The sequence below is a fragment of the Sminthopsis crassicaudata genome, chromosome 3 (assembly GCF_048593235.1).
Source record: "Sminthopsis crassicaudata isolate SCR6 chromosome 3, ASM4859323v1, whole genome shotgun sequence".
NCBI lineage: Eukaryota > Metazoa > Chordata > Mammalia > Dasyuromorphia > Dasyuridae > Sminthopsis > Sminthopsis crassicaudata.
In genome coordinates, this window is record NC_133619.1 from 174,801,122 (window position 1) to 174,828,157 (window position 27,036).

At 34.3% G+C, this 27,036-nt stretch overlaps 1 protein-coding gene across 1 annotated transcript; it reads right to left on the bottom strand.

Moving 5' to 3' along the window:
* On the bottom strand, positions 1-25,926 carry LOC141560839 (F-box only protein 36-like). The gene is made up of 4 exons (XM_074299624.1): positions 25,751-25,926; positions 12,722-12,830; positions 4,641-4,813; positions 1-1,840 (listed from the first exon to the last, which is right to left on the bottom strand). The coding sequence occupies exons 1-4, from the start codon at positions 25,844-25,846 to the stop codon at positions 1,673-1,675; spliced, it is 546 nt and encodes a 181-aa protein (XP_074155725.1). The 5' UTR covers positions 25,847-25,926; the 3' UTR covers positions 1-1,672.
* Between the last annotated feature and the right edge of the window lie 1,110 nt (positions 25,927-27,036).

Here is a 27,036-nt window from a genome sequence, read left to right on the forward strand (position 1 = left end):
TTAATTTTTGTATTTCAAGTTTAATTTTTGGTTGGGGATTTATAATTTGGTCTTTTTCTAGCCTTTTAAGTTGTAAGCCCAATTCGTTAATCTTCTCTTTCTCAATTTTCTTCAAATAAGCCTCTAAAGATATACAATTTCCCCTTATTACTGCTTTAGCTGCATCCCAAAGATTTTGATATGATGTCTCATCATTATCATTATCTTGGGTGAAATTGTTAATTGTTTCTATAATTTGCTCTTTCACCCAGTCATTCTTTAAGATGAGATTATTCAGTTTCCAATTACTTTTTGGTCTATTTACCCCTAACTTTTTACTGAATGTAGCTTTTATTGCATTGTGATCTGAGAAGAAGGCATTTATTATTTCTGCCTTCCTACATTTAAGAAAATGTTATGCTTAACAGAAATAGGTACATCTGAGAGAGAAGATGAGTTTTTGGAGGAAAGTAATGAGTTCTAGTTTGAACATACTAAGTTTGAGATCTTATAGAGCATTGAGTTCAAAATGCCCAATGGGAAATTTGTGATAAGGAGTTGGAGCATGAGAGACATTCGGACTAATTACATAAATCTGAGAGTCAGCCCATAGATACCCAATGATTAAACCCATGGTAACTGATGAAGTCATTTAGTGGCGTTGGGGAGGGAGGGAGAGGAGGAGGGAAAGCCTAAGACTGAACTCTAATTAGAGGACATAAGATTATTTAGCAAAAGTGAATGAGGCAAAAGAAAGTAGGTTTCTAGAAGGAGAGTCCAACAAGGTCCAATACTACAGAATTAAGGAAGTAAGATAACTAAGACATCAAATTTGACAATTAGATTGCAGGTAACTTTGAAGACAGAAGTTTCAATTGAGAAGTCAATTCTAGGAATGGTTAAGAAACAAGAAGACAGGAAAGATGATATTTTCCATGGAAATACAAAATTTCAGAAAAGTCAAGTGGGGAGGGGGATTTCCCCATTGAAAAATCAAAAGTGGGTGGAATGGAGTTTATTCTCTAGCCACCATCACCCCAAAACTCAGATCCAGAGTAATTAACTAAGGGATGGGGGAACTGGAATAGGCAGAGAGAGTTGAACAAGGTAGGGTTTGCCTGATCAGTTGCTGTAGTGTTAAGATTCAGACTATTATCCTGAGAAGGCTGAAACTGAGTGCTACTTAGGAAGTAAAGCTCTGAAGGAGTCTTTAGTGGAGTGATATTAAAAGGTGTGATGTATTTGCATTGGAAACAAACCCACAATTGACAATGGGGAAATGAGGATGGATACAATCCATGTACCCATTCTCTGAGTGTCCACTCACCACTGCCCATTTGGCACTGCCTCAGGGGATTAGCTTTGGAAACCACTAATCCAGAGGGAATATGCTCCTATACCTAAGCAAATAAGTTTTAATATTTGACATGATAATGTCAAATAATGATCTATGAATATTTCTATTCCCTCAAATTTAAGTGATTAAATAGATGAAAAGACATTGCGTGCTTATGTGCTGAGTATTGAAGAAGTTCATTTTTATTTTGAAAACATTTCATATGCAGTATATTGCATGTGTACACACAAATCTATGTGTGTATAAATTGCATTGCTCAAATTCACTTCAATTACAGTTATAAACATGATATAACTATGATCTTGGTTGCTGAGTGAAAATTCCTATTTCAATAATTTAGAAGAATGCAGTTTGTCTCCTCTGCTTAGGCTGCCTTTGGTGGTTGTTATTTTGATGGAAATTTATCAGCTTCTTATAAACCATTAGCCCCACTCTCTTTATGTCAAAAGCACTTTTGTTTTGCAGTGTTTTAATCTTCTCCCAGAATTCTTCACTGTTACACATCTGAAAAGAAAAAGAAAAACAAAAACAAAAACCTAGCATTTGAAAGATAAATGGTTACAATCATAGCATAATTATAAATGTTGTTTTAATGACTCAGTGAAACACATTATCATTAATCTGGGAGAAACTAAACCAAATAATGTTTTTTCCTAATTTTAAAGCAAGCAAACTAAAGCAAGCATTTAGTAGATCTTAGATTTCATTGGTAGAGAGATCTATATAACATAAGAAGACTCCCTGTACCACTATAGGTCTTAGCTTAGGGTAATTGAAAATTTAAATGACTAACCCAGGATTATAACAGCTGGTATATGTTAGAAACCAAATCCAAACTTCAGTTTGTCTTGGCTCTAATATTATCCACCTTGTCACAAAGCCATCTGGGTTATATAAATAAATATGGCAACAGTAAAAGGTTTCTGAATACAATGACTAAAAATTAAATCAAAATCAATGTGTAATGAGTCTGAGCTGTTTCCTATATTTTAATGAATGATGTTCACTGAAGCCTTAGTTCTGAATACACAATATGCATACATTGCACTGCACATGCACAAATACTACCCAAAAAATTCCGACTCAGATTCTAGATGGAGTTACATAAAAATTTCTCCAGCAAAAAGAGGTGGCAAATGGAAAAAGATTAAGAAGCCCTGATATAGGATATCTATTTCAAATATTTGTGGAATTCTTAAGTAGTCCTTTCTCTCCTCCTCACCCCTCTGCTTTTTGGTTTTGTTTTGTTTTTTTAACAATTTTAAGTCAGATAACTAGATGAAGTTTCTAGCATTGTTAAAGATATGCAAAAACCTGTCTGAAACCAAAGAAGTTGGAAGCTGTTTTAACTCTTGTCCATAGTTTTCTAAATTTATTTCTTGTTTCCCTATAAAAATTCTAGATGAAATAATGGCTTGTATTTATTTTAATTATATCATTATATTAATTATATTATGTATTAATTTCATTAATAACACAATGATATTAATGATATATTATAAGCCATTGAAAGAAACCAGTAACATCTACAGTATGGAGGAGGTGGGACTGGATAATAGTTCATGTAAAAAAAGATAGGGCCCATTTTGGTGGCTTGTTAGTTCAAAGTGAGTCAAAAGTGTGGTGAGATAGCAACAAATAAGAGAGTATGTTCAAGTTCCATTAAGAGAAGTTCAGTGTCTAGAGTAAGGGAAATGGTAATGTCATAACACTATATACTCACCGACTGATATCTGGCATATAGTTTCTAATTCTAGCAACTATAGTTTAGGAAGGATATTCACAAATTAAGTGAGTACAGAAGAACATGGCTGGAATGATGAGAAGATTGAAGAACATGCTATGTAGAGATTAGTTTTTTTAAAAACAAACCAAAAATTTGGAATGTTGAATCTAACAAAGAAAAACTATGAGAGGACAGTGATAGAAGTCCTCAAGTTTTTAAAAAGACTACTGGTATAATATGATTTTGTGGTTTCCTGATTTTAGGGGGGGGGGGGGGCTTCTGTTCTAATAATAAGTCAAGAAATCCTAAATCTTTTGGTTTTGGAGTCTGCCTCAAAGACTTCTTACAATTCCCAATAAATGTATTGGGATGACTGATAATCTTGTCAGTGGGAACCAAGTTCCAGAGCTATTCCTCAGTTCATTGCTGATTGATATGATCAATAAGAATCAAATTCTAGAGACCACCCCTCAGTTCATTGCTGACAGATAATCTGGTCTTTGCAGACCAAATTCTGGAGACTATTCCCTAGCCCTACCTTTGGGACACAGAATTAATATGCCAATGGTAGAACCAAATTCCAGAGACTACTCCTTCCTACCTATGAGCCATAGGATTAGCATAACTTTGATTGAAAGCTGGATAAATATATCTCCTTGTTAATGTTTCTCTGCTGAATTCTCTTACAACTCAGTCCACTTTGTAATGGCATTACCATTACTCTCAATAAACTTTGCCCCTTGATTAGGAGATAGGTTCAAGCCTGCAAAGTCTTTTGAGATACATCATGACACCAGTCTGGGATCCCAAACTTTTGGGAAGAGACAGAAACAGAGACTGAGACAGAGACATCTGAGAGAGCAACAGATTGAAATGGTAGAAAAAGAGATTTCATGTAAGGAAAAAACAAAACAAAACAAAAAACTTGCTAACACTTTGAAGTGACTAAACCATTCCAGGCATCTAACGAACTCCCCTTATTTCTGGAAAAGAAAAAAAAAAACAACTCCCCTTTTCCAGAAATAAGCATTTATCGGGTATTATTATGAAATGCTAAGTACTGGAGATACAAATAAAAACAAAAAAAGTCCCTACTCTCAAAGCAACTTACATTCTAATAGGTGAAGATAAGACATAAAAGAGGGCTGAAGTAGCAAAGTCTAGAGTCAGAACCAAAGCTGAGAAGGGAATTTAAAAGGATCTGATGAAACCAGTCCCTGCCTTTAAGAAACTTAAATTCTAAAGAGAAAAGTGCTAAGTATATAAATTGTTAAGAATGTGTGGCATTGTTAAATACATGCAAATAAATACTTATAAAACTGAGGAATGTGGAAGCTGAATTAGTTAAATTAGGAATTTATCTCCTAATAAGATATAGGATACATATAAAGTGGCTGGTAACACCAAGATGGAAGACCTCATATTGGAACCAATTGCTCCAGTGGAGGTCTAGGCCAAAAGATAAAGAGTGGTACAATTATTGCCCTAGTACAACTTTCACTACATGGAGCTCCTTTATGTTTCCCAAATGAAGTCTTTTTTTTTTTTTTTTTTTAGCTTCAAAATATTTCAACTTGCCTTTTGGAATTTTTTGCAGGTTTTTGACAGCTGTCTAATGTCATCCAAATCCAAGAAAGAGAAGATGTGTATGAGTAGATCGTCAGGCATTCGAACTAAAAAATCATAATGTCCAGAACATAAATTCAAAGCATATTCTAGCACATTCTTGCCAAATACCTTTTGCAACTGTTCTGAAAAGCAAAGAGGAAAATTAAGATATATCAAGCCTCAAAACACTTTTCTATTAAAAAAAAAAAACCCAACAATATCATAGGAAGGGATGGATTACTTCAGGAATTATAATCTCAAACTGGAACAAGCATTAGGGAAAAAAACAAACAAACAGGGAAAGCAATAATAAATAATAATAATAAATTGCAGTCTAAGTGATTGATGCAATTCTCCATTATTAAAGAAAAAGTTGAACAACATGACCAGCATTTAAATGCACTATTAGAAAGACATTCACAAATGGAAAGGATATAGAAAAGCATGACTGGGATGGTGAAGGGATTGAGGTATTTGGTTTGGTTTGGATTGGTTTTAAAAGTCAAAAAGATCCTTCCTCTATTCTCATTTTAATCACAATGGATCATTACACTTTAGCCTAGTATTTCTAACCCCGCTGGTGAACTCTGCTAGTTCAGTAACAGTTGGGTTGTCAGGGCCAATATTTATTTGTTTGTTTGTTTATTTCTTAGTTTATTCGTTTGTCTCTTTATTTGTTCATTCATATACATGTGCACACACACTCACACTCTTACCATCATCTGATGGCTGATCCTTTGGCAATAACTCTTTCTGTACTCAGGCAACAGGGTAAAGTACGGAACAATATACTAAGAGTTAAAAGTGCTGGATTCTAGTTTCCAACTCTGTGGCTTACTAGCTATAATGATCTTGAACAAATCACTTCTCAGGTTCCTTATCCACAAAATGAGGAGGTTGGATTAAATCTCTATGGTCCATTTCAATTTTAACTCTAAATTCTATGATTCCCTTAAGTCCTTGGAGAGACAGCATCTGGGGGTCAGTGCCAAAAAGATCTCTGATCAAACTTTCCCTATGACATACACCAATTGGCAAGCCAAAGACTCTCAATGCTCCCCAACTTACAAAAGACATGTCCTCCACAACAGAGAAGGGAGTTTAGCATCAGGGGAGGGAGTTTCCCTCTGAAGACTTCCTTATTTTAAAACAATCACAAGATTAGATAAAAAAGGGAAGGAGATCTCAGCTGGCAGTGTTGTGCAGTAGATAAAATATTAGCTTTACAATCGGGGAGGGGGGGGAAGGACCTAGATTCAGATCTTACTTCAGATACCAACCATAAAACTTTGGACAAATCATTTAACCTCCTTCCCAAGGCCTCAGTTTCTACAATTGTCAATGATTATGATTCTATGATCTCATCTGTAAAGATACACAAGCACCAGCAGGCTTTCCAAGGCTTTCCAACCTTGCTAGACTAGCTGGAGCTGGCTCAAATAGCCTTTGAATATCCTGAGTCACCTCTGCACCAGGAGAGTGAATAAAAACTGTAGTACCAGAGAAAGTTTCATAGACGAGGTAGCATCTCAACTGAGCTTTACTGGAAACCAACAATTCTAAAAAGCAAGAGACACGGAGGAAGTATATTCCAGAGAGGAAGGGTGGTTTGTGTGAATATGCAGATGCTGAAGATGGAATTTGAGTTTTGGAAACAGAAAACAGTTTAGTTTGCTTGGAATGGCATATAAAGTATGTGCTGTTCATGTCAGTTGTGTATGTCCACATGAGTTGTCTAAATGGGTCATGGGAGGCACAGATATCTAAAATCTTACTCTGCAAAAAAGACTCTGATTCCTGTCTTGAGGGTGGCAGAATATGCCATGGGGCACTATTATTTCATTCACTTCTGAGAGATATGGATAGTAGACTAGAATTTTATCAGTCTCCCCAAATATTGCTATTCTAGGGATGTAATATTTTTAGGTTTGAACTTAAAAAGGGTTAGATTACCTGATAGCTATTCCTTTATATGGGAAGGATAAACCAAACTTAAACCTATAAACTTGATTCCTTCTCACCAGATGCTGGTCACATAAAGATCATCACAAATAGTGAATATCAATTAAATCCATTTAACCAAGCATATGGCAAACAAAAATTGAAGGAGTTCTACAGATTAGGATATGCCAGAAAATACACAAGAATGAATGAGCTCTCTATATGAGAATCAAATGAAATCTCAACTCAACCAAGCAAGAAGCCCAATTTCAGCCTCCGTCTCTGGAAATCAGGGATATGTTGAAAAGCCAGCTCCTCTATATGTCTAGAATTTTTAAACTTTCTTTCTTTCTCTATTTCTATCTCTCCTGGTCTTTGCTTCACTCTTTCTGTCTCTCTATCTCTGTCTTTTCCTCTCTATGGATGTGAAGTCACAACCCAAAAAAGTCTGAAATCATGAAATGAAGATTCTCTCTCCTCTCCAAAATTTTCCTATCAATTCTATCATTCCAGTAGTCAAGCTGGACTGTGGTGGCATTCTCTCCAACAATGAAAAATCACATTCTACAAATGATATGCAACACAGGGCTACCCCTGTACCATGCATCCAGGATGGAAGTTAGATTACATAGAGTACACAAAGGATAATAAAATAAAATAAGATTGGAAAGTTAGGATGGAATCAGATTATTGAAGACATTAAATATCAAGTTGAAGAGTTTGTATTTTATTCTAAAGACATTAAGGAGCCACTGAAGATTGCTGAGCAGGAAAATGTCATGGTCAGACCCATTTTTTTTTAATTGTGACATCCTATTGTTGCTCTGAATTTTTTTTTATTTATTTAGAATTTTTTTTCACAGTATATATGAATGAGTAATTTTTTTATAATATTATCCCTTGTATTCATTTTTCCAAATTATCCCCTCCCTCCCTCTATTCCCTCCCCCCGATGACAGGCAATCCCATACATTTTACATGTGTTACAATATAACCTAGATACAATATATGTGTGTAAATACCATTTTCTTGTTGCACATTAAGTATTAGATTCCGAAGGTATAAGTAACCTAGGTAGATAGACAGTAGTGCTAACAATTTACATTTACTTCCCAGTGTTCCTTCTCTGGGTGTAGTTATTTCGGTCAGACCCATTCTTTAGGAAAAACATTCATATAATATATAGTGGTTTGAAAACAGAAGACAACAGAAGACTTGTGGCAAAGAGGAAGGTGATGAAGACCTAAATTATCACCATTTCAAATGATGATTTACATAATTATCATCATCATCATCATTATTACTATACATATAGAGACACTATAAGATTTATAAAGCATTTTTCTTACAGCTATCTGTAATATAATATCAAGTATTATAATCCCTGTTTTACTGACCAGAAAGCTAAGACTAAGAGAGTAAAGTGATTTGCCTAGGCTGACATTGCTAGTTGATAGTACAGCTAAAATCTAAACCTAATCATACTCACTTCAGGTTCATTACTTTTTCAACTCTGTCTCATTCACTTTTTAATATTTATTTTTTAAAGTCCATTTGGTCATAGGTAGTTATTAAACAAATTTTTTTCAAAATATTATTTGTTGGCTCACCTTCCTCCTACTTCTCTCCCAATAACAGTTAGAAATGCAGATCACTTGAAATAACTGACAACAAAATTAATTGCTAATCTGCATGAAATCTTGGCAAGTTTCCACAGTAACCTTTAATGACCAAGTGAATGTGATTTGCTCAGGCACATCAGATGGAAAATGACATCTTTCAAATGAATGAACATATTCTATTTGATTCTCAAAGCCCATCTTGCTGAGGCAGAATCAAAGTATAGACCTGAATACTAAAAGCTTTCTATTTGCTTATAAAGAAGCACCAGATGCCTTCAAAATCCAATTACCATTTTTTTAATCTCAAGGGGAAAAAACCAAAACCACATCATAGTTTGGAATTTTAAGTAGTAATAAGAGGAAGAACTTATGTAGCTCTCTATATTTATAATATCATATGGAATGGTTTGTTTACTGTCTTGGTGCAAATATAGCCTATTCTCCTATACAGGCTGCACCCCTTAAATCTAAGCTAACACATATTGGATGTGAATCTGATCAAATCACTTAACCACTTAATGCTCTCAACATGACAAGTAGACTTACAATGATAGAGGGAGTTTCCCTATAGGTAGTTCCCTATGCCAATGAAGTGACAAAATAGTAAGCTATATAGACAAGTATGTATATGCATGCATATATATATATATCCGTTTATATATAGATGTGTACATATCTACCATATACATAAAATATGTATACTCAGTGCACATATATGTATAAGTATTTTTGAGTATGTATAGATTATATATGTGAACATAAATACATACACAGACATATATATTGTGTATGGTATTGTTTGTATATGTTTATACACATATACAAAGATATATATTTTACATGCAAATATGCACTTAAAATAAAAAAAAAATAGAAACTAAACAAGACCAAAGTAATACAAAATATACTTGCCTGTAACTATATCCACTTAGGAAAACAGCCAATATAACACAAATGATTCTTTAAAGGATAATGGGAAGTTTCTGATAGGTTCTTTTTTTCACATGGGATACATCACCTTGCCAGCACTAATTGGAGTCTCTGAGACTCTCCTTCCACCCTCCTTCAAAGTGAGCTTCCCTCACAGGCTTGAGACTTGATCCCAGCAGAAAGCCCACAACCCTGATGGCCAAAACCCAGCTTTGATTCAGAGTTCTGTCATTAATAAACTGTGTTACCTTCCAATGATCATTTTATTTCTCTGAAATTGTTTCCTCATCTGTAAAATGTGGGGACTGAATGAAATGCCCTCTAAGGTGCTTTCTACCTCAGACATTTGGTAATTCTAGGATTTTGATCTTGATCACTCACTCAACTGCAATTGCTTTCTCCAGGATCTCTCCAATGATCTCTCTTTAACTGCCACATCTCTTCTCAATCTTTATGGTTCTCTCAACAGCATTTGACTCCCTCAACTACCTCTTCTCTTAAATTCTCTTGTCTCCCTGGACTTTTATGTCACTTTCTTGGTTTTCCTCCTACCTCTCTGACCTCTTCTAAGTCTCTTTGGCAGTACCATGACTTATATTCTTCTCCCTAACTGTGGCTAAGACTGTCCTGGCTCCTCTCCTTTGTTCATATTCACTTTTATCTCATTAACTTTCTCTCCCATGGTTTCAATTGTCACCTTAATTCAGAAGTTTTCCAGATTTATCTATCCAGCCCGATCTTCCTTAATCACTTAATCACCTGAGCTACCGTCTAATGCTAATGGAATGATCCAGCAATCTATGCTTGACCCTGTTCTGTGTCCCTGTGCCCCCTCCCACTGTATCTAGTATGGTTCCTGGCACATAGGAGGCACTCAATAAATTCTGCTTAATTAACAAATTGATTTGTTAGACCTGCCCAGTGTTCTTGCTGGTCAATGTCTTTTTGAATTATGACTGCAATCAAGGATGTTAGCTATACCATCTATTTCTTTATCCCAGTCATTTATGAAATGGTAAACAGCATAAAGCCAAACACAAGTTCCTTATTCATTCCATTGGAACCCTCCTTCCATGTTGACATTATACTATTAAATACTGCTGTAAGTCTGGCTAGTCCACCAGGTCCTAATCCCTTATGGATCATTCCATTAGCAAGATGAGAGAATGAAGGAAGTCAAGAACAATTATGTAGACTTGTGAACTAGGATAGATGCAAGTACAAAGGATGCTGCTCCAATAATCCAGTGGAAAAACAAGCATGGCTTTTTTTACCTCTTTGCTTTTCTTCTTACATAATTGTATGGTGGATCATTTACTCACTTTAAACCTCTCTATTTGTCTCTGGGGGGGGTGGACTATACATACACACATGTCCATGTATGTGTGTGTGTCAGTGTACAAGGTAAAAAAAATATATATATATATATATATACATATATATATAAATTTATGTGCTTATATATAAGCATGTATGTATATATAAAGTATAGATACCTATATGATTTTTATATACATACATATATGTACACCTTTGTCCCAGATATTTACTTTGTTTTTCAAGCAGTGAATGCAATGAAATTGTTATGTATGTATTTTGTTTAATTCTTACAAATAATAATAAAAAGAGAGCAATCCATCTTAGGTTTAGATGAGGGTTAGAGAGGTCATTTAGAATAACTGGTGTTGATGTACACTGAGGCTTGTAAGACCTGGAAGTAGAAAGATACTTAATATCAGGGAAAGCAGAGAGGATAGGAAAGAAAGGGGGAAGAAACCCTAAAGGAAAAAAATATTCTCAAAATAAGTGTTGAGATAGGGAGAATAAGCAAGAGTTTTTTGACTTTTCTTATGGCTAATAATAGAGGCCATATGTCATTGGATTTTGAAAGGGAAGTCATGCTCAAAAGAGATGAAAGAAAGTTAATTAGGAAGGGAAAGGCACATTCCTAAAGGGGAGGGAGGTCCTTGATAATTCTTTCCCCATGAAGGAAGGAGGAGTCAAAGGTACAAGCATGTTCAATAAGTCTGCTGACTTGATTTCTGATTAAGATTACTACCAGCCTAACTTCCCAGTACTTGTTTACTGATAGTGGCCCTAATGTTTTGGTATTACCCTTTGTCTCCAGAAAACTGGGATGACTAAGTTATTTCTTTTTTTTAATAATAGCTTTTTTATTTTCAAAATATATGTAAAGATAGTTTTCAACATTTACCCTTGCAAAACCTTGTGTTGCAAATTTTTCTAATTAAATTATTTAGGGATTTTGGTCATTTGAGGGGTTGGAGATATGTCTCCATTTGTCTAGAACTCAGAAAGACCACCTGAGAAACAAACAATAAAAATAATCCCATGTAGGAAGAAAGTTCTCATCTTCCACATCCTCTGAAATCCCACCAGGAATAATATTGAAAGAAACAGTCCCCTTGCCTCTAGAAAACTAAGTTAATTCAGACCCAAACTGAACTCAAAAAATTGATAGTGAACCAGAATAGTCGTGGGAAGAAAGCAACAAACCAAAGACACTATCCAGTAGATCTTATCAGGCTTCCTAGACTGGCTTTGGAGAAAAGAAAAACCTCATTTCTGCTTCTTAGAGATGGAAGTTCCAACTGCAAACATTAGACAAAAATATATGAGAATTGGGCAACTTAGATGGTGCAGTGTGGATAGAGCACCAGCCCTGAAGTCAGGAGAACTTGAGTTCTAATCCAGCCTCAGACATTTAACAATTACTTAGCTGTTGTGCCCCTGTATAACTGCCTTGCCAAAAGCCCCCAAAGAAACAAAAAACAACAACAAAATGAGAAGATGCAAGCCAGATTTTTAAGAAGTATCAGTAATCTGGGATTAACCTCATTCTTCCTGCCATCTTTTTTTTTTTTTCTCTACCACTTTTGAAATGGATATTGGGTATTCAAGAAGACATTTCCTCTGCCAATGAAAATGCAGATCTACATGTTAAGGTCTTAGATGTTGCCTATAGCACTGAGAGGTGAGGATCACCTAGTATCCTAGTGGAACTTGAACCTAGGCCTTCCTGGCAAAAGACTAGCTCTCTGGCCATTACACTATCCTACTTCTCTTAATTATGGTAAATAAGAGAGGTATGTGGTTCAGTGGGCTTGGAGTCCAGAAGATCTGAATTTAAATCTGGCTGTGACACTTACTAGGATTACCTGGGCAAGTCATTTAACTATGTGTGCCTTAGTCTGCAGGAATGAAATGGTAAACCACTTCAGTATTTTTCTTATTTTTCCATGGACAGTATGATCCATGGGGTCACAATGAGTCAGATGTGATTGAATAACAACAATAAAACAAACAGCATTAAAACAAAGCTGATTATGATCTTTGAGTGCCCTCCCTTAAAATAATCTTAACCTAGGAATTGATCAGTCAGAACCCAAAGTTTTTTTTTTTTTTTTTTTTGAAGAAGGAGAAAGAAAATGGCCAAGATCATTGCTGGCCAGTAGGTTGACAGGTCCCTGGCTTGTCTAAGAGATAAACTAGTGCTATTGGTCACAGATTCTAGAACACTGAGCCTCAAATACTTGCTCTGTTGATGTTCATTCATCACAAATTCTTCATGTAACTTCCTTGTTTCTCGAGGAAAGGCTGCTCTTGGCCCAGTTCGTAAAGTTATGCTCCATGACTTCCAGATAATCTGCCAGAAGAACAAAACCAATTGGAGTTAATGTAGACTGAGGTTTGTAAGACCCAGAAACAGAAAGATGCTAGTAAGCAGGAAAAATAAGAAAGGAAGAGGGAAGAAATCCTAAAGGAAAAAAAATTCTCAAAATAATGTTGAGACACCACAGAATCACACACTCTTAGAAATGCAAAGCACTTCAGGAATCATCTCCAGTACAATCCATTCTCTGATACTTCAGCACATTTGTGATCTTATTTATGTGATCAATTCTCTACCTGTATTAATCTATCAATCCTTACTCACATTCAAGTCCTCTTGTAAGTTCACCTTAATGCTTCTACACAAGGTGGTAGGTGCCTTCTTTGTATTATTTTTCACATTGGGAGGATACCATTAGTAGAAATGAATTGTCTGCCTTTTATCCCTAACACTAAGTGACTAGCTTCTAACCTCTTCTCTCCATAGTCATTAAATATAGAGTTGGAGATTAAAAAAAAAAAAAAAGACCTATGCGTACAAAAACATTTATAGCAATTCTTTTTATAGTAGCAAAAAAATGGGAAATCAAGAGGATGCTGAATTGGGCAATGGTTAAACAAGTTGTGATATGTGACTGTGTTAGAATACTATTATAATATATAATAAATATATAAATATATAAATGATGAGCAGGATGTTTTTCGCAAAAACTTAGAAAAACTTTCAAAGTAAAGTGAGCTGAACCAGGAGAACATTGTACACAGTACTAGCAATACTGTTTGATGATCAATAGCTTAGCTATTCTCACCAATACAATGATCCAAGACAATTCTGAAAGACTCATAATGAAAAATGTTTTCCACTTCCAGAGAAAGCATCGATAGAATAGATAGAATCTGAATACAGATCAAAGTATAGTTTAAATTTTTTTTCTTTATTTTCCTTTTTGTTTGTATTTTTTTCATATGACTAATATAGAAATATGCTTTGTCAAACATATGCCCCAAAGGGCATAGTCCCAAATTGCTCTACAAAATGGTTAAATCAGTTCATAATTCTACCAACAATACAGTAATGTCTTATTTCTCCCACATATTCTCCAAACATTTGTCATTTTCCTTTTCAGGCCTATTAGACAATCTAATAGGTATGAAGTAGTACCTCAGAATTGTTTTAATTTGCATTTTTGCTTGCTTTCTCAGTGAGGGAAGAAGGGAGAAGGGGAGAGAGAATTTGGAATTCAAAGTTTTAAAAAACAAATGTTAAAAATTTTACATGTAATTAGGAAAAAATTAAATATTAAAAAGCGACAATATAGACCTAACAATGTCTTCCCTTACTTAAAAATCATTAATACTCCCTCCTGCCTCTAGAATACGATACAAAACCGTCAGCCTGGCATTTAAAGCTCTCCACACTGGTTCCCACCCAGTTTGTGAATCTTATTTATTTGAATTACTACACTTTCCATTCTAGCCACATATATGCTGTAATAAGTATTTCTTGTTCACACATTCCATTTTCTGTTGCAATTTGCACAGGCAATGTACTATATCTGAAAGACATTTCTTCTCCATTCACTCATACAGCAAGCATTTCTTAAGCATTTATTACATATCAGGCACGTCAAACAATTTACATTCTATATATCTGTATTTATATCTACCCATGTATATGTATATACACAGAGCATGCATATATGCTATGTATTCATGTGACACAAAGTAATTGGGAAAAAGACACACAGCTAGAGATATTAGAAGAAAGGCTTCTTACAAGGGATAATATTTGAGTTGAGTTTCAGAGCAGACTAGGAAGGGAATGGGTGCATTCCAATCAGAGGGGTCAGCCTCTGTAGAGGCACAGAGATGGAAAAGGAAACATCATGTGCAAGGAATACATAAACTAGTTTGGTGAAACTAAAATGTATGAAGGAGAGTACTATGTAAGAAACATATATCCCTCAGAGAGATAACCCTCAAATAAAATCTCCATCAGAGAAAAGGGAATTCATGATGAAATGGCATCTCTGAATATAGCACAATTTAAGCTTGAAACAGTGTCTTTGGAACCGTGTCCCTTCCAGTTCCCCAAGACAGAATCCAACTTTAATATGTTAAAAGTTAAGAAATAGGTTGTAAAAATGAATAAGAAACAAAAATAGAACTTGACCAGAGAAGATACTATGAGGTCAGGGAAGATCAAGACATAAACCTAGAGTACAATAAACTGTAAAGCCTCCATGAAAAATGTGAATTGTACAGAAACCCAAAAAGAATTCCTGGAAGAGCTCAAAAAGAATTTTTTAATTCTAATAAGAGAGCTTGGCAAAAAATGGGGAAAAATGAAAGTGATGCAATAAAATTATGAAAAAAAAGATGCAACAATATGGTAAAAGAAACACACAAAAAATATTGGAAAGAAAGAAGGAAGAAAAAAAAGAGACTACTTATTACCTTTCAAGAAATTCAAGAAAAACTAAGTTAATGTCATAGAACCAGAAAGTAAAACTAGAAACTGATAGAATGCACTGACCAGTTCCTGAAAGAGATCAAAATGAAAACTTCTAGGAATATTATAGCCAAATTCCAGAGCTCCAAATCAAAGAGAAAATATTACAAGCAGTTAGAAAGAGACAATTCAGTCAGTATAAGATCTAGTGTAGAAGGCCACAGATAGTGGGGGGCTTTGGATAAGGTATAAGATCCTTCAGCTCAGAGGAAACTGGCTGACAATGTCTGGTTCAGCTTCCCATCTCCCCTAAAGACTCTCATCCTTCCTGAGAAGTCGGGGAGGGCATGACCATCTGTGCTCTACTTGAAGCAAGGGATACTTACAGTAAAGAGAGGTATTTACATATCAATAGCAGGGTGCTTATAGTTAGCACATGTGCAGTGTGCTGTAGTGATGTAATGCTACTATAGTTAGCACTTGTGCAGTGTGTTGTGGTAATGTGGTGATGTAATGGTTCTACAGTTGCACATGCTCAATGTGCTGCAGTGATGTAATAGTATTAAGGTATTTAGGGGCTGAGAGCACTTGAAATAAATGGACTCCATCTTTGACCATCCTCGTGGGGCCCCTGCTATCTTCACTCCTCCACTAAGACCAAAGTCTCAGGCTGGTCCTGAGGTCCTCTAGAGAACTAGTCCGGATAGTATATTTTGGCACCCCAATATGTGGGCTCTAGAACGCATACTACATTTATCAACTTCTACATGAAAGTATCAGAGGACTTGAAATATTATATTATAAAAAGCAAAGGAACTATGATTACAACCAAGAATAACCTAACCAGTTCAACTGAACATAATCCAGTTCTTCAGGAAAAAAATTGATATTTAATGAAATAGAGGATTCTGACAAAAAAATCAGAACTGAATAGAAAATTTGATTTTCAAATAAGACTCAAGAGAAGCATAAAAATGAAACAGAAAAGAGAATCACAAGGGATTCAGTTAGGTCAAATTGTTTACATTCCTATCTGGGAAGATGATACTTGTAATACTAAGAACTTTATCATTAAAGGGCAATTAGAAAGAATATACCAACAGAAGGCACAGGATGGGATAATGGAATAATGGGATGATTTCAAAACAATAAGTCTAAAAGGTGAGAAATAAGAATGCACTGGGAGAAGGAAGAGGAAGAATGGGGCAAATTGTTTCATATAAAAGAGGTGCAAAAGGAAAAGCTAATACACAGAGTAGGGAAGATATGGAGTGATGAGCAACTCTTGAACTTTACTGTTATAGGATTTGGCTCAAAGACAGAATAATTTACATACTCATTTGGGTATAGAAATCCATTTTATCCAACAGGAAAGTAAAAGGAGAAGGAGATGGAGGATAGTGGTGATAGTAGGGGGAATTAAAGGAGGCCTTGATTAGGAAAAAAACAGACTTTTGAGGAAAAACAGGGTAAAAAGAGAGAAGGAAATTATGAGAAAAATAAAATGGAAGAAAATTTCATTTGTAATCATAACTGAATGTTAATGGAATGAACTCACCTCCAGAAAACAAAATGGATTAAAAACCAGAATCCAACAATATGTTGTTTATAAGAATCTTGAAACAGAGAGATACACACAGAATAAAAATAAGATCTTGGAACATAATTTATTATGCTCTAACTGGGGTTAAAAAAAAAGCAGGAATAACAATCATGATCTCAGACAAAACAAGAACAATGATAAATCTAATTGATAAGTAGAGGAACTACATTTTGTTGAAAGGTATCATAGACTAGGACTTCTTAAACTTTTTCCACTCATGAACCTTTCTGCCTGAGAAAGTTTTACATGACTGGGTATAATGGTATATAAAATAGGTATACAAATCAAACATTTACTGATAATAAATCTTAATTTCATGACCTACATATTTAGTTTATGATCCTATGGGGGTTTTAACTTACAGGTTTTAAGAAGTTTTGCTACAGGCAATGAAATAATATTAGTATTAAATATACATGCACCAAATAGTATAGCATCCAAATTCTTCAAGAAAAAGTTAAATGAATTAGAGGAAAAAATGGACAGGAAAAACTATACTATTTCTCCTCTATAAGCACTATATGATGGACAGGAAAAAGTATATTATTTCCTCTCTGTAAAAACTATTCTACTTCCTCTTAGTGAAAATCATACAGCTTTCCCTTCCTAGAACTAGATAAAGCAAACTAAAAATATAAACAAGAAAGGAAACCTCTAAAGAAAATTAAATAGAAAGGGAACAAAACATACATTTTTTTTCTCAGCTGTACATGGCACCTTGACAAAAATAAAGACATAGCAGATTCATAATCAAATGCAGAAAAATGGAAATATTAAATTGCAATCATTTTCAGATCATAATGCAAATAAAGTTATATTTAATAAAGGACCATGGAGATACAGACTAAAACTAATTGGAAACTAAATAATCTAATCCTAAAGAATGTGTGGGTCAAAGAACAAATTATAGAAACAATCAATAATTTCATTAAAGAGAATAAAAACAATGAGGCAACATATAATTCATGGGATGAATCTAAAGCTGTATTTAAAAGAAATTTTATATCTTTAATACTCATACCAATAAGATAGAAAAAGAACACATCAATAAACTGAACATTCAATTAAAAAAAAAACTAGCAAAAGAACAAATTAAAAGTTCCCAATTAATGGGATAGATTAGGTACACAATACACAGTAACAAATGACCACAGTAATCTAGTTCTTGATAAATGCAAAGATCTTTTGGGACAAGAATGCATAATTTGACAAAAATTGCTAGGAAAACTAGAAAACAGTTTAATTAAAAACTAGGCAGAAACCAACAACTCACATCATTCCCAAAGTAGTTCAAAATGGGTAGGCACACAATTTAGTCATAAAGAGTGATATCATAAGCAAATTAGGGGAGTATGGATAGGGACTATGGAGTATCTATAGACTTCTTAGGTCTATAGATAAGGGAAATTTTTGTGTCCAAACAAGAACTAGAGAACATGATAGGACATAAAATAGATAATTTTACAGTACATTAAAAAATTTTGCACAAACAAATCAAATACATCCAAGATTAGAAGGAAAACAAAAAAAAAATCATAGAGGTAGGGGTGGAATTTACAGAAAATTCTGATTAAAGGCCTCATTTCTCAAATTTCTCAAATAGATAGAGAATTGAGTTAAATTTATAATAATGTAAGTCATTCTCCAATTGATAAATGGTCAAAAGATATGAACAAATAGATTTCAGAAGAAATCAAAGTTCTCTGTAGGAAAAATGCTCTAAGTTGCTATTAATTATAGAAATGCAACTCTGAGGCACTATTTCATACCTATCACATCAGTTAATATGACACAAAAGAAAAATGACTAATTTGGGAGGAGATATAGAAAAATTGGGACACATGCATTGTTGGTGGAGTTTTGAACTGATCCAACCATTCTGGAGATTAATTTGGAATTATGCTCAAAGAGCTTTAAACTCTGTGTACTCTTTGGCTCACTAATATCATTATTATATCTATATTCCAAAGAGATCAAAGGAAAAGAAAAAAAAAAGATCCTACACGTACAAAAATATTTATAGCAATTCTTTTTATAGTGGCAAAATTTTGAAAGTCAAAAGGATGCCCATTTATTGGGGAATGGCTGAAAAAAGTTGTGGTATATGATTGTGATAAAATATGATTGTGCTGTAAGAAATGAAGAGCAGAATATTTCCTTTTTTTATTAAAGCTTTTTCTTTTCAAAACATGTGCATAGATATAATTTTCAACATTCATCCATCCCTGCAAAATCTTGTGTTCCAATTTTTTTTCCTTCCTTTCTTCCACCCCCTCCTCTAGATGGTGAATAATCTAGTATATGTTAAACACGTACAGTTTTTCTATACATATTTCCACAATTATCATGATGCACAAGAAAAATCAGATCAAAAAGGGGAAAAAAAGAGAAATAAAATAAAATACAAGCAAACAATAACAAAAAGAGTGAAAATATGTTGTAATGCACACTCAATTCCCACAATTTTCTCTCTGGGTGCAGATGGCTTTCTTCCTCACAAGACCATTAGAACTGGCCTGAATCATCTCATTGTTGAAAAGAGCCACTTCCAATAGAATTGATCATCATATAATCTTGCTGTTGCTTTGTACAATAATTTCCTGGTTCAGAATAAGCCAGTTTCAAAATAACTTGGAGGGGGTAGCTAGGTGGCGCAGTGGATAGAGCACCAGCCTTGAATTCAGGAGGACCTGAGTTCAAATCTGGTCTCAGGCACTTAACACCTCCTAGCTGTGTGACCCTGGGCAAGTCACTTAACCCCAGCCGGGACTTGGAAAAACTTATATGAACTGTTGCAAGATAAAGCAAGCAGATCATTGTACAAAGTAACAATATTGTATAGTGATTTACTACTAGTGGCTTAATTATCATAAGTAAATACAATAAAAGACAATTCCAAAGGGCTTATGATGAAAAAAAAACTGTCTGCCTCCAGAGAAAGACTTAATAGATGCTGAATGCAGATTGAAGCACACTTTTTTTTTTAACTTTATTTTCCTTGGAGGTTTTTGTTGTTTGTTTTTGGTTCATATTCTCTTTTGCAACATGGCTAATATGTAAATCTGATTTATATAACTGGACAAAAATAATCTCTATCAACATATTCGCCTTCTCACGGAAAAGGAGTACAGCAAGAGAGAGAGAAGAAATTTGGAATTCAAAAATTACATTTAAAAAATAAATCTTAAAATTGAGAAAAAATTTTAAAAATTCTAAAGAAAAAATCAACAGCATAAATTCAATTACATTATAAAATCAATATAGCAGAAATCATACAATAGAAATGAGGTAATATTAATTTTTGTCTTTTTATATGTATAAAAGTTACCCCCATATAAATCCATAAAATAATCATTTCTCCAAGGATATGAACAATTCTCTCTCTCTTTTTTTAAATAACATTATCCCTTGTAGATATGAATAATTCTCAAAGAAAAGTATTGTGCAAGCATTAACCAAATTAAAGAATGCACTAAATCACTAATAATAAGAGAAATGCCCATCAAAACAGCTTTGGTATTTCACCTCATACCCAGAAAGTTGTCAAAGATGATAAAAGACTGGAATAGTCAATGATTGAGGGATTGTAGAGAGATAAGAATATACTGCATTATTGGTGGAGCTATGAATTGGTAAAAACGTTCTGGGAAACAATTTAGAATTAAGCAAATAAAATGACTAAAATAATTTAGGGATTCCATTGCTTATATCTTGAGATACTTATATCTCAAGGAGGTTATTGACTCCCTCCAAAAGAATCTTTATATATGCCAAAATAGTTATAGAAGGATTTTTTATGGTAATAAAGATCAAGAAACAAAGTATATGTATATTTGTTGGGAATAATTCAATAAATTATGGTACCATAGATATACTAGAATATTCCTGTGCTGTAAGAAATAATGAGCTTGATGAATACAGAAAAGCATGCTATTGGGTCAGGTGGACCTAAGATGAATTGATACAAAGTGAAGTTTTTTGAACGTACATAATAATTATAACAATGTAAAAAATCTTTAACCACAAAACAATCAAAACCAAATGTTGAAAAATTATAAAGCATGAAGTTAACTCCAGAAAAGAGAATTGAGAAAATACTTCTCCCCATCTACTTTGCAGAGGTTGGTTGGGATCTACAGGTAATAGAACATTGCATGTTAATAAAATATTTTTTCATGCATTGCTTGGTTTTTTCGAATTTTTTCTTTTTCTTTTAAAATCTTTGTTATACTGTGCATATGCTTTAATCCAGCAGCGTTCCTACTGGGATTATATCCCAAAGAGATCGTAATGGAGGGAAAGGGACCCACATGTGCAAAAATGTTTGTGGTAGCCCTTTTCATAGTGATTAGAAATTGGAAAATGAACGGATGGCCACCAATTGGAGAATGGTTGGGTAAATTATGGTATATGAATGTTACGGAATATTATTGTTCTGTAAGAAATGCCAGCAGGATGAATACAGAGAGGCTTGGAGACACTTACATTAATTGATGCTGAGTGAAATGAGCAGAACCAGGAGATCATTATACACTTCAACAACAATACTGTATGAAGATATATTCTGATGGAAGTGAATTTCTTCAACAAAGAGAAGATCTAATTCAGTTCCATGGACAATGGACGGATCAGCTACACCCAGAGAAGGAACACTGGGAAATGAGTGTAAACTGTTTGCATTTTTGTTTTTCTTCCCAGGTTATTTTTACCTTCAGAATCCAATTCTTCCTGTGCAAAAAGAAATTCGGTTCTGCACACATGTATTGTATCTAGGATATATTATAACATATTTAACATGTATAAGACTGCCTGCCATCTAGGGGAGGGGTTGGAGGGAAGGAGGGGAAAATTCGGAACAGAAGTGAGTACAAGGAATAATGCTGTAAAAAAATTACCCATGCATATGTACTGTCAAAAAAAAAAGTTATAATTATAAAATTAATAAATTTTTTTTAAAAATTTTAAATAAATAAATAAAAATTAAAAAATAAAATAAAATAAACCACACACACACAAAAAGACCTGAGCTGATAAGATTCCTCTTTTTTTTAATGACATGGAAAAAATATGGTGAACATCTAAATAAAGAGAGTATCTGTCTCCCATTCTGTAGCTATGAACTTATGCCTGTGTTTCTTTTGTACCTGTTATGCCTATTGTTTCCTATCCTTAGGTGAATGAATATCAGAGATGGAATGGACCAGATTATGACCTGATTTGAGTTTGTAAACTTCAAAAGGGCCAAAGAGTCCACAGAGATAGGAGTCCATAGTGGAGTCTTGAGCTTGATGAGGACCCAAAACTGAGACGCAATCTGCCAGACTGAGCTAGTCTAGCAATAAATTAGTCTGGTCACTGTAACATCCAGTCCTGAAAGCAAAGAAGTAATTCATGTATGGACTATACAATTCCTAGAAGTGAACTTGATTGGGGGAATGGTTATTGTCACCACTTTAAATGTAATAACATTCTCTTCAGGGAATGAGGGGCTAGAGAAGAATGTGTTTCTTTTCAAAGAGCTGTGCTTCATACCTGATACCTACATTATACATTGAGTACCTTAGTGAGAAAGAGCCTTGTTACGCATTTCTGGGGAAACCTTCTATACAAGCCATACCTTAGCTTTGTTTCAGAAGAGGTTTCTCTGAATTTACCCAAGAGTGGGGGTAGATTACAAGAGAAAAACTGACTCCTCATTCCTAACCTTGGGCCTGAGTCCAGAATCCTTTGTAACCCTTAGGCCAGTGTAATACTGTATTTTGGGTAAATATAGATTTTCAGATATCAAGGTTGCTTAGAGTGGGGGGAAAAAACATGCAGAATATGTGCCATTTCAATGGATATGTCTGAGAGCCAATAGACCTGAGCCCTGCTTCCATTTCTGCCATGAGCCAGTCACCTCCCCTCTGTATTGTCTTCATTTTTGACATTGAAATAAACTTTGAACAGAAAATGCCATCTGCATCCAGAAAAAGAACTATGGAGATTGAATGTAAATCAATACATGCTATGTTTACTTTTTTCCTCTCCCATGGTTTTTTCTTTTGTTCTGATTTTTCTTTCCCAACATGATTCATAAATTAATGTGTATTAAAAATAAATATATTCCTAAAATAGCACAGAAAGATAATGAGTCATAATTAATGACCCTTAAGAATTATAAACATGTACTCCTAGTACCTGTCACTTTTAAGTAATAAGTTATGAGGGAGCCACAACTTTTTAAGGTTACTAATAATTTTGTTTAGTGTCCAGTTTTCTAGACAAGGAATTAAATGTCTTGAAAATTATCTCAGTCCCAACCTTCAAAACTCCAATTTCTAGAACCTACTAACTCTTAAGCAAAGAACAGGAACTGAATCTGTGATTTTATTGATATAAGGAACTCCCAGATGAAGAAACATTTCTCCATCAATGTAGGCCTGTAGCTTATATTCTTAGTTTCCAAGAGCACTTAGAAGCTCAGTGATCTGTCACACAGGTCACATAACTGATGCATTAAGAGCAAATCTTGAACTCAGTTCTTTCAGGCTCCAACATCAATACTACTCAAAGGTTCCCCCCCCCCCCCCAGAACTTACTGTTGCTAAGCCTTGGGGTATACACTCAGGAATACCTCTGATACTACTTTCAGGCGGGACAAAGCCCAGAACATTCTTCCTCTCCAAGAGCTTCCTCTGTACTTACTCTCATTTCTGGGCTTTGGAGATACTAATTTAAAGACACCATCATGTTCCTACATCCATCTACACAAACCTGAACCATCTCTTTTAATTCAATTCATCTGGGAGTATGGAGATGATACTGACCAAAAATTTTTGGGAAATAGTACGTTGGTGTTTATACTAAGTAATACTTTTAAGTATAACTTTTTTTTTTTTTTTTTTTTTTTTTTTTAAGGCTGGGCTTAAGTGACTTGCCCAGGGTCACACAGCTAGGAAGTGTTAAGTGTCTGAGATCACATTTGAACTCAGATCCTCCTGAATTCAGGGCTGGTGCTCTATCCACGGGGCCACCTAGCTGCCCCCTAAGTATAACTTTTAAAAAAAGTTATATTATGGGAGTTCACTTGTCCACTGCCTCTCAGAACCATCTTTCCCATGAAAATAGTGTTTTGTGAGGAGTAATCCCCAGGCCACCCCATAATTTTTTTTTAATATAAACACATTTATAATGAAAAACTCAGTAATAGGAAAAATGCATAGTACTTCAGATCTTTTTATGTGTTAAAAAGATGTTATATACCCAGGACTAATCTATGTGTATAATCACCATCAATGATGTTGGGTTTTTATGGGTAAACTCATAGCATCACATAGGATCATAGATTTGGAATGGAAGAGACCTTAGAAACCATTAAGTCTGACTCCCTCATCTTACAAGTGAGAAAACTGAGTCATGGAGAAGTCATTCAATCATTTAGCCAATAGATTTTTAAAGTAGGTTTGAAAACAGGTCTTTCTGACTCCAAGCTCAGTGACCTATCCATTATATCATGTTGCTTTTAAATTCTGGATGTCAGGAACAATATATCCACTCCAACTTAGGAGACACCCCCACCCTCACCCTGGGTAGATACTTTTCACCCAGTAAAAAATGGTAGTTCTAAGAATCCATACTGCTCGCTAGTTTCTAAGAGGGGTGTCCTCCTAACTTGGCATGTTATAAGCCTACTACTTCTATGAATAGAATAGTTGGTGTTCACAAAAGGAGAGTGTTTTTTGTAAATAATCTATAAGTGGCTTGAAAGAATAAATTTGTCTTCATTTCTTTTCTCATCCTTTCCCATCTCTATCTAAACACTTAACTTTCCCCTAGGGAAGATAAAACATATAGAAATATGAGGGTTCAAACTGGGAGTGGAAGTGGGAAGAGAGGCTCTCTAGTAGATGTCCAAATTCTCATTACTACATAAATGAGACCTAAGCTTTTTCAAATAATGTTGTGCCATGGGAACCAGGAGTGGACAAGGGCACGGAGCAACCAATTGCAGAAATGAAATAATGAGCAAGCAAAGATAGGTTGAGACTTAGTTCACTGAAATGAAGAGAAAAAAAAAAAAAAGAAAAACCAGAAGGAAGGTCATAAAAAAGGTCAGGTAAGCAGTACAATTTTGAATATTACAGGTTGATTTTATTATATATTTAAAAAGAAAAAAAGTCTGGACATAAGGAAGATCTGCTCTTATTAGTATCAGTATTTATTAAAAGCTTTACTTTTTTTGTAAAAACAAAAGCAAAACCTTTTTTTAAGGTTTACAAAATGTTTTGAATAAATTATCTCAGAGGGCACTAACAACATTTCTTTGAAATAGATACTGTTATTATTACTATTTTACAGATGAAAAAAAAAAAAAACACTTAAGTGATTTATCCAGGATCACACAGATAGTAAACAACAGAAGCAGAATTTGAACTCAGATATTCTAGTTCTGTATAGGTTTTATTATACTTTTTTCTTTTCTACTATATTTACAAATACTTGTTCTATTTCATTAAGTTCAGAATCAGAATTAAATTTTTTTTTTAAAAAAAGAAGCAATCAGGATTAAGTGACTTGCCCAGGGTTGCATAACTAGTAAAGGTTTAAGGATGGATTTAAACTCAAGTCCTCCTAATTCCAGTGCCTATGCTAATACCATTGTGCCATCTAGGTGCCCCAAAGTTTCAAATAAAAAAAAACCTGATTCTTTGGAGGGAACACATAGAGATCACCAATCCACTGAAGCCTTTATAGAATGCTTCTATAATTGAGTGGCTATGAATAAAATGTTAGTTATCTCACTATTGGATAATATGTTGATTTTCATTTACCAAAGTTCTGCCAGCTAAAAATGTCTCACAAATATACTGAAAAGTCAAAACTAAAATATGTTGCCCTTATTTAAAAGTCATTTTACCTCAGTTTTTGTGATGGTAAAAAGATGGAAATCCTTGCTAGGAGCAGGAGCCTGGCTGTAGGTTTCATATAGAACATCCAACAGAAGCGAAGTCATAATCAGTAGGAGAGAATTCTATGTTGAAGCCAGTAATAGGTACCCAAATTGTTTCTATCGAATGCTTTCTGTGTTCTGAATGGTACATGCTCAGTTTCCTCCTCTACTTACATATCAGAAAAAGTTTGTTACCTTGGTTCCTGTGGCTGCCTCCTTGGTGAAAAGCACCTTCTACCACTCCTGTTTGCAGGGAACAATGTAAATGCTCTTTGAAAAGGGACTGAGACCCATTCAGTCAACAGTGAATAAAAAAGAAACCAAACTATCCAGTCAAGTCTTCAGGCATGAACAATTGCCAACAGGAAAGGCCTAGCCTCTCTTTATTCAGAACAGCACTTTTAATTTATATTCATAAGAAGACGAAAGGGTAAGGGTCAGGAGAAGTACAGTAAGTGTTCAGGAATGATGAGTGAATGAATGAATAGATAGGAAGGATGTCTTTATTTCTGTTGGGAAACTTGGTATACTTACTTAGAGAATAGCTTCAGTGAGAGACTCTGAAATATTTACTGAGTTTAGGAAAGTGATAAATTTCACCATCTTCCTAATGGAAGCATTGTCCTTTTAATAGATCAAAGGAGATTTGCATTGCCTTGAAATTATGTGCCACTTGAATATACTATAATGAGGATTATATTTTATTTTCCTTTCCTTCTTTCCTTCTTTCTTTCTTCCTTCCTTCCTTCTTTCCTTCCTTCCTTCCTTCCTTCCTTCCTTCCTTCCTTCCTTCCTCCCTCCCTCCCTCTCTCTCTTTCTTTTCTCTTTCTTTCTTTCTTTCTTTCTTTCTTTTCTTTCTTTCCTTTCTTTCTTTCCTTTCTTTCTTTCCTTTCTTTCTTTCTTTCTTTCTTTCTTTCTTTCTTTCTTTCTTTCTTTCTTTCTTTCTTTCTTTCTTTCTTTCTTTCTTTCTTTCTTTCTTTCTTTCTTTCTTTCTTTCTTTCTTTCTTTCTTTCTTTCTTTCTTTCTTTCTTTCTTTCTTTCTTTCTTTCTTTCTTTCTTTCTTTCTTTCTTTCTTTCTTTCTTTCTTTCTTTCTTTCTTTCTTTCTTTCTTTCTTTCTTTCTTTCTTTCTTTCTTTCTTTCTTTCTTTCTTTCTTTCTTTCTTTCTTTCTTTCTTTCTTTCTTTCTTTCTTTCTTTCTTTCTTTCTTTCTTTCTTTCTTTCTTTCCTTTCTTTTTTTGCTTTTTGCTGAGGCA